Below are 9166 nucleotides of genomic sequence, written 5' to 3'. Positions count from 1 at the left end.
TTTTTTTTAGCCACTCTGATCTCCTTTGTTAGTCTGTTCCTGGCCTGGTTATACAATATTTTATCCCCACTTCTGTAAGCATCCTCTTTGGCGTGACGAAGCTGTTTGAGTTTCCCAGTAAACCATGGTTTATCATTATTAAATGATAAGAATGTCCTGGTGGGGATGCACATATCTTCACAGAAACTGATATAAGATGTTACAGTCTCTGTGAGCTCGTCCAGATCGGTGGCAGCAGCTTCAAAAACACTCCAATCAGTGAGGTCGAAGCAGGCTTGTAAATCCTGCTCTGCTTCATTAGTCCATCTTTTAACAGTCCTTAATACAGGTTTAGCTGATTTCAGTTTCTGCCTGTAGGTCGGTATAAGATGAACCAAACAGTGGTCAGAGAGCCCCAAAGTAGCGGTCTGCGCAGGACTGTTTTTTTAGTCCCGCAAGGTTCTATTCCGCACCCACCCGCTCCCGCTATATATTCACTCTTTGTTCACCCGCTGCCCGCTTAGAATAATTTTCTTCCCGCATGAAAATCTTTTGCATGCTTACGCATTACAATTTCTAGTTTTATTTAACATATTTCCTTTGTGCATCACTGCCATCTTAATATGAATAAAACAAGAGCATGGATGCATATGAATTAATAGAGATCTACTTGCTCAAAATTTGGCTTTCATTATGGTAGTACCTCTAATATCAAGGCCTAATGTCCAATTTAACACATCCTCCGTGGCGTCGGAGAAACCATGACACGAAATGGGTTGATGGCATAAAACAGCTGTTTGCATTTTCCTATTTCTCAAGTTCAAGGGTCTATAAAAAAAGACTGTTGCTGTAAAAAAAAGTGTTCAAAATTTGGATTTTGTTAGGGCAGTATGTCATATTTCAAGGCCTTAGGTCTCTTTAACGCATATTTTATGGTGGCCAAGAAACCACACCGCTAAATGGGCTGATGGTGCAATATGTGGCTCAGTGTGCATCGTCCTATATGCTAAGTTTAATGGTATCTCGTGCACACATAAAAGTCTGTATATTTTTCATTTTTGCAAAAGTCCTTGAGGCTATGAAATATGGTGCTAAGAATATCGTGAGAATAAACCCAAAACGCTTATAACCTGCATTTTGCATAATGAAGTACACCTTGAATTTCTGTTTTACAATCACTAAAGAATCACTAAGCAGGTGCCGTGAAAACACACTACTTTATTTTCAATATATTCTTAATTTTCTATTATAAAAAACTAAATAGAGGCAAAAGTCTGGAAATGCAAATATTTTCCATACTCTGCTTTCTTTTTTCCATACTTTTCCAGACCTGGAAATAACTTACATCAAATTTCACATTTTCCAAATCACGAAGGAACCCTGTAAGAGTTTGTGTGTGTGTGTGTGTGTGTGTGAGTGAATGAGCGAGCGTGCGTGTGTGTACCGCATGGTCCTGCTTCTGCTGGAGTGTGATTTTCCCAGAGTGTCTGTAAACTGGTGATTCTCTCCACCGGCTTTAACGAGAGGTTCTTTATCACCCTCCTGAAACACACAAACACACACATATGAAATAAACACACACATATGCATACAAGGAGCTACGGTGTGTGTGTGTGTGTGTGTGTGTGTGTGTGTGTGTGTGTGTGTAAGACTGTCTTACAGCGGGTTGAGTCCTGGACAAATCTCCTGAACGTTTGTTCCTATATGTGCAATAAAATCATCAGCGCCCTGATCAGACGTGAGTCTCAGAGAGAGCTGCCCTCTGTCATAGTCCACCAGCAACTACACACACACACACACACACACACACACACACACACACACACACACACACACAGGTGTTAAAGCACAATTCGATCAGCAGAGGGTGGTAAACATCCATCACAGCATAAAACATACAACTAGTTCAGATGAATAAAAAGTTCAGAAGAACTGCATTTATTTGAAAAATAAATCTTTTGTAATATTAAGAATGTCTTTACTGTCAGTTTTCATCAATTTAATGCATCCATGACGAATAAAAGTAGTATTTTCTCTCTCTCTTTTAAAAAAAAAAATCTTACACACCACAAACTTTTGAATGGTATAGTTTATCACGGTCTCCACAAAAATATTGTGCAGCACAACAGTTTTCAACATTGATAATAATCAGAAATGTTTCTTGAGCAGCAAATCAGCATATTAGAATGATCTCTGAAGATCATGTGACACTGAAGACTGGAGTAATGATGCTGAACATCACAGCAATAAATTACAGTTTAACAGATATTCACATAGAAAACAGCTGTTCGAAACTGTAATAATATTTCTCAATATTACTGTTTTACTGTATTTTTTTTCATTATTGGGCTCTGTTTGTTTTTTAATTTCTGTGTATGCAAGTATATTTGCCATTAAGGCTGATTCTTGTCAAATAAGTTTTTATTCCTTCATCGAATAACCTTACAATAGTTCCAGGATTAATTATATGCACATAATAAACAAACTTAAAAAAAAGCAAAAAAACATTAAATGTAACGATTAAGCTGATTCTGATTGTTAAGGTTGATGTTCACCTGTTTCTGTTTGACGCTACTGATGCTCTGAATGTCAAAGACACTGAAGGACTGATCCACCTGCAGGACAAACAAACACACGGTAAAACGTCTTGGGTTACGCATGTAACCATGGTTCCCCGAGAGGGAACGAGACACTTCGCCCCCTAGGGGGCACATTGGGGAATGCAGCCTGCATGACCGGTGTCTGAAGCACGTGTGAAACAACACCAATCTTTTGGCCCACATGGCCCTTGACGTCATAGGCAGGGTGTCCGGAAGTAAAAAAGGGCACATGCTGAATACGTCATCCACTTAGCTGTCTGAAGGAGATGTAGACAGGCAGGCAGAAGGTATGGCAAGGGGGCGCAGCGTCTCGTTCCCTCTCGGGGAACCATGGTTACATGCGTAACCCGAGACGTTCCCCTTTTAGGGAACTCAAACCCAACCTAGTTAAGAAGCCAGGCTAGAACATAGCTGCCCTCAGACAGCCATATTCCAGAGCAAAGTAAGCTTGAGCTGGAGCATAAGAGAGCACATTAGAGAGGCATGGCCGAGCTGAATATAGCTCCGCCCACGATCTCGCAGGATCAGGGCTGAAACGACTCCGTGCTAACAATTCATCGTCATAACAACCCAAAGTATCTGTGACATCCGACAACCCGTTTAGAGAGGGGTGTGCAGATCCCGTAGATCAAAGCGATGACCGCGATGTGAGAAAAATTGTGCCGCGGCAACGGCGGAACCGGGCCGTGAGACACAAACGCTTTGTTCCGCATCCCTCGGGAATAGGAACAAATGCGAGCTGAGCCTAGACACCGTGACTCATCACGATGAGTGCGTAACTCTGCTCGCTCTTCGCCGAGACAAACGCAAAAGCAGAACATGCCCTCGAGTGTTAGAATCCAAACAAGGAGACACACAATCCTTGAGGTGCTGCTCGACTCGAGCGCTATCCGCAGAATCTGATAACCCAAAAAGAGCATCTTAAACCTGCGAATCCCACGATCCGAGTCTTCGCCGTGCCTCGGCAACAGCTCGACCCGAACCGCGAGACGCAAACGCTTGTCACTCATCTCTCGAGAAGAGGGACAAACGCGAATGGAGCTTCTCATTGGAAAACACTGACAATGAGCAAGCTCCTGATCAAGATGCTCACCTGCCTTGGTCTCTCACATGCACTTCAAACAGACGGCTCCTGAAGACAGCAAAGAGGATGACGTATTCAGCAGGAGCCCTTTTATACTTCCGGGCACCCTGCCTATGACGTCAAGGGCCAGGTGGGCCAATAGATTGGTGTTGTTTCACACGTGCTTCAGACACCGCTCATGCAGAATGTTTCGGACAAATTGCTATAGTTAATTCCAACTCCATGTCTGCATGATTTACAGATGGTTCTTTCAGGCGTGGAACGGATGAAGCAGGGAATGGTGGAGGATTGTTTCCTTTATAGGTGGAAACATCACAAAAGTGATCAATATTGTATGGAGTGCAAAGGATACACTGGAAAAGTATATTTTCACATTATACTTCCCATCAATAAGAGGTAAGGGCTGTATTTGTTCATGACAGCTACAGATGGGGGAAAAGTGTATATATAAGGTTTATTGGTTCATTAAGAGCGAAATTACTCAACAAGACTGCATTCCCCAATGTGCCCCCTAGGGGGCGCAGCGTTGAGTTCCCTAGAAGGGGAACTACAGATGACATACTGAAAGAACATAAATCCTGAACAAACAGCACAAAAAACACACAATCTCACACATTCAAACACAGAAGAAACACACACAGAAATGACTGCTGCAGACTGAAGAGAGACTGAGTGAATACAGGCCTGAACACGTTTGCAGATCCACAAAGACACACACACACACACACACACACACACACACTCACTCACTCACTTTAGCAGGGACTCGTGTGCTCAGAAGAAACACTCGATGAGGAGCGAGAGCCTGTGGAGAGACCAGAGAAGATTTAGAGCATGACAATAATGAAATAAACAATAATGAAATAATAGCATACGTTTAATATGGAAGCTGTGTGTAAGTAGTTGAAAAAACTGTAAATAACTTAATTTACATTTCAGAGTTTTTTTTCTCAGAATGGCAAGTTTATATATTGCAATTGCAAATTATAAAACCAAAATCACACAATTCTGACTTTTATCCTCAGAATTCTGAGTTTACATTTAATGCATACTATACTACTTTAAAATGTAATTTATATAAAACAGAATTGATTATGCAATGATAAACACATCAATCGTTAGCATGCTACACTATTACATGACCTTATTATTAGATTGCATGTTCAGAAAGTGTTTATTTATCATCTAAGAAATAGTTATTTTGCATTTTAATCCAATTTTGAGTAACTTTTTTCAGTCTGATCATTACTCATGTTAAGTATGTACTCTGTTTGTATATTACTGAGCTTGTATCCTAGTGTAGTGTGTACTATGAACTGCAGTGTAGTTAAGCTAGTAGGCAAAGTTTTTAAATGTTATATTCATGTTGCAGTTTCGTCGATATTTACAGTTTATGAGGGAAAACAGATTATCTGATCAACAGATAAACAGATTATTTTAAGATTAGTTGCTTATCAATAATAACAAAAATAAAACAATTATATTATTATGCTCTTTATTCTGCCTGTTGATCATTTATGCATGCTGTATTGTTATTGCACAGTACATGTGCTCAAGAAAAAACTAAACATAACAAAACAATAAAGCTAATCTTTTAAAAGTGAAATATATTCCCTGGTGTGCTTTCTTCAGCATTTTATGAAAACATGCAAATGCATGTAAATATGAATTAAAGTTGTGATTATATATTGCTGTAATCAGCAACAAAACCACACAGATTCTTCCAGCTGAATATTAATTATGATTAGTGTAGAGTGGCTGTAATCAGGTAAAGCGGCCCTGCTGCACATTCTTTTAGAGAATAATGAGCCGTCATGACTGAAAACAGCTACTGAGCTCAAGATAAGACAAACATCATGACTAAAGCCTGTGAGTTTCTTGCTAAATCTTGTGGAAGCTCCTGGAATGCAAAGTGTGTGTGTGTGTGTGTTCATGCCTAGAGGAACAGAACTCTGTCATGTCAGGACAGGAAAATGAGGGTAAGTATGTGTAAATACCGCAGCTGAACTTTACAATGAGGAACTTCTCAAACACTCCCTGTAACTCACTGTATAAAGACAAAACCTCAGCACAAACACATGAGCTCAAGCTTTTCCCAATCTGTCTGTCTGACACACAAAAACATGACCAGCATACACATATATCACAAGAAACAAAAACATGCATGAAGGAAATAAAGTCTGTTTTTAAGATCATTAAAGAAATAATTCACCTAAAAATTTTGGTTTGTTTCTTTATAGGAACAGATTTGTAGAAATGTAGCACTGCAAGACACTGATGCAATGCTACATTTCTCCAAACCTGATGAAGAAATTAACTCATCCTGATCTTGTATGGCCTGAGGGTGAACACATTCAGCACATTTTCAGTTTTGGCTGAACTATACCTTTAATAGTATATTCAGTGTCGTGACAGAAACACATTGTACTCACCAGGATTCTGTTCTCCAGTTTGTCACCTTTGACCTCCAGGTTCACTTTCTTAAGGACACACAGCTTCCCCTGCTGCCCGACGGCATCCTGAACCCTCTCTACACACACACACAAGCTTCTCAAAATCTTCTATTAATTAATATTCTCAGAATATTAATTTTATGCAACAGCTCTACATGATTCATTTCAAAAGGAGTAAGGCATTTTATGTAGCATTTGGTTGATATAGGCATTCCATAGGCCCTTTCTTATTTGTTCCCCCTAATTTTCAGTTCTTTTTTTCACTTCTTTTTTTATTAACTGACATTTTTTTGTCACAGTGGTTTGTTTTTTGCTTTGTGTTGCTTTTAATACAATTATTATTATTATTAGTTGAAAAGTGATGTCGAAACAATTTTCACTCAGAAATGGCTAAATTTCACAAGCAACATAAACAAATGAAAACGGCCAGCAACACTCTGAATAAAACATGACATTAGAAAAACTGAAATAGTATTTTCTTGTAAAATGTACTCCAATAATCAATATTTCATTTACAACTTTGAAAACAATTGTATTTTATATAGTTGTATTTTGAAATATATTTATAATTATATAACCTATTTAGCCTAAAATACATTTAATTGTTTATTATTTAAAAAAAGAGTGAATTAATGGTGTGTAATTGTTTATGTATGTCGGTTTTAGTATTGCATGCTGTAACTTTGATGTTTATTTGTATAGGCTACCAGAACACGCCTGTAAAACAGATTTTAATCTCAGTGAATCTTTTCTGGTTAAATAAAGGTAACATATCTGTTTACTATCGCGTCGCGTCGCGTCAGGTGAAGTCGCGCTGTCCGGTGTGGGCGGAGTCTGAACTGGCCCCTCCCACAGCTAACATACATTAACACTAATAACCTAATAAAGCGTCTCTTTAGTGAAATCATTCAAGCTTTAAACATAAAAGACGTCTTATGAGCACAAACACGAGTTGTCACTTCTGAGCGCGCTGTTGATGTGTGAGAGACTGTTTCTTACCCAGCAGATCCCGAGGAACGTCCAAGTCTTCTGCGCTCATCTTCGCTGCCGGACCTGATGGAGAACTCCAGGAGAATCCTCATGAGCTGCGCTTACACGCGACTAGTTCCAGAGCCGTGAATGAAAGCAGCAGCGCGAGCGGAACAGATCCCACCCTCACCTCATACCTGTCTGTCTGACTCACTGTCTGTCTCTCTGCTGCACTGCAATACAAACCACTTTACAACACTGACAATACTGCTCATCTTAGCCTACAATACTTCCAAACCGTTTTACACACAACTAGGTGAAAAAAGATCAAGACAAACTTGCTGTTGACTCGAGAAGCCACACAGTTTGAAGTAAATTTAATATCTTTAAGTCAGAAGGTAGTCGTTTTAAAGGTAAGATAGATGGTGTTTTTTTAATTTATTTACCTCTAAAAGTACCACATTTTTAATGTAAGATATGCTTGTTTTTTATGTTTAATAGTTCTTTTACTTCAGTAAAACAAAAACATTCCAGTAAGTTCAGACAGCCAAAACCTGCGACTTTGGTGACATCTGGTGACATATGATGGCATAAAAATATAACAATATCAAAAATATCAATAGCCACTATATGGCTGTAGTAGCTACTCGATGGCTGCACATAGGCTGAAATCAATCTATAAACCATTGTTGTAACGAACTTAACCTCTTAAGTTTTAGATTTTATCACAAGTTAAAATTGTAGTGTTGGGTGAGACTATACAAAGATGCCAAAATATGCTAACAGACAAATCTGACCATGCAGAAAAAGACAAAGTAATCATTTATTTCCAACAAAAAACATCAAATATATATTATATATATATAAATGGTACTAAAAAGGTTAGAATAAACAGTAAACCTAACAAGTAGCATGTTCCAGATATTTTTTATTTTATTTGGAAGCATCAACAAATCTCGGCAAACTTAGGAAAAGTAGCCAAGTCTTGTACCGCTCAGACTAAAGAAACTATATTTATATATATTTAAAGCTATATATATATAAAAAAAATAAATAAAATAAATAAATTATATATATATATATATATTGCCCAGATTTGTCCGGAAGGTAGTTTAAAAGTAGTTTTGCGCTGAAGCCGTATCTCTGGTCAGAAGAGGCCTTATGGGTGTATCTGACAAGAGTTAAACACAACCACAGTTTAATTGTGATTGTACAATTAAACTACATTTATTATGGCTATCGCGAATAAATTGAAAGTGAAAAGTGTTGATTGCGGCATTAAATCTGCTCATGTTGTGCCATATCTCTTTTCACGCGTATTCACAGCATTGCGCATTTTAACCAATCACGGTTGAGCTTCTGAATTTAATGGCCAATCAGAGGCCTTCAGATGAGTCATCGCTGAAACGATCAGCGCACACGCTCGCTGACGTAATTCTGACCGAAACTCTCGCGAGTTCTCTCTTCATGAATAAAGAAGTGCAGATGAATGTGCGATGCATGTAAGAGATTACTAATTTCACAGTGTAAACAGCTTCAGTGATTATAATGGGACTTTTTTAGAGAATGCTTAAACAGGCAGCTCTTTAATTATGTACTGTAGTAAGCGTTTTAATTAGCAACTTACAATATTTTATTAATTAGTGATCATGTTCAATTCAAATTCAGTCTGTGAGTGTGTGTGTGTGTGAGTGTGTGTGTGTGTGTGTGTGTGTGTGTGTGTGAGTGTCTGTGTGTGTCTGTGTGTGTGTGTGTGTGTGTGTGTACTACACCGCGTGCATAATTATTAGGCACGTTGATATTCTGATGATTTTTTTTCCCAAGCACATTTTATCAATTCCAAACCACATCAATCTTAATAACTACTATTGCTTTTGTATTTCATAATTTATGAGTGATATATAATTGTCCATGACGGCCGGAAGTGAAAAACTCCTTACATTCAAGTGTGCACAATTCTATAAGGCATTCGATACTGTAGAACATAAATACATTTTACATACATTGAAGTGTCATAAATTTGTTACATTAATAGAGATGTTGTACAAAGACATAAATAGTTCAGAATCGCTACCATTTGA

General features: G+C 38.3%; 1 protein-coding gene across 1 annotated transcript in view; it reads right to left on the bottom strand.

The window, feature by feature from the left end:
• Window positions 1-7411, bottom strand: part of carmil1 (capping protein regulator and myosin 1 linker 1) — a 29332-nt gene extending 21921 nt beyond the window's left edge. The window contains exons 1-6 of the mRNA XM_016461238.1: window positions 7116-7411; window positions 6096-6193; window positions 4418-4468; window positions 2535-2594; window positions 1640-1761; window positions 1424-1521 (exon numbers count right to left, since the gene is read on the bottom strand). Coding sequence (XP_016316724.1) covers window positions 1424-1521; window positions 1640-1761; window positions 2535-2594; window positions 4418-4468; window positions 6096-6193; window positions 7116-7155 — 469 coding nt within the window. The 5' untranslated portion in view covers window positions 7156-7411. The remainder of the gene's footprint in view (window positions 1-1423; window positions 1522-1639; window positions 1762-2534; window positions 2595-4417; window positions 4469-6095; window positions 6194-7115) is intronic.
• Window positions 7412-9166: the final 1755 nt, after the last annotated feature.

The sequence above is a fragment of the Sinocyclocheilus anshuiensis genome, unplaced genomic scaffold, assembly GCF_001515605.1.
Source record: "Sinocyclocheilus anshuiensis isolate Anshui unplaced genomic scaffold, SAMN03320099.WGS_v1.1 scaffold424, whole genome shotgun sequence".
NCBI lineage: Eukaryota > Metazoa > Chordata > Actinopteri > Cypriniformes > Cyprinidae > Sinocyclocheilus > Sinocyclocheilus anshuiensis.
This window is presented reverse-complemented; position numbering and strand designations above follow the sequence as displayed.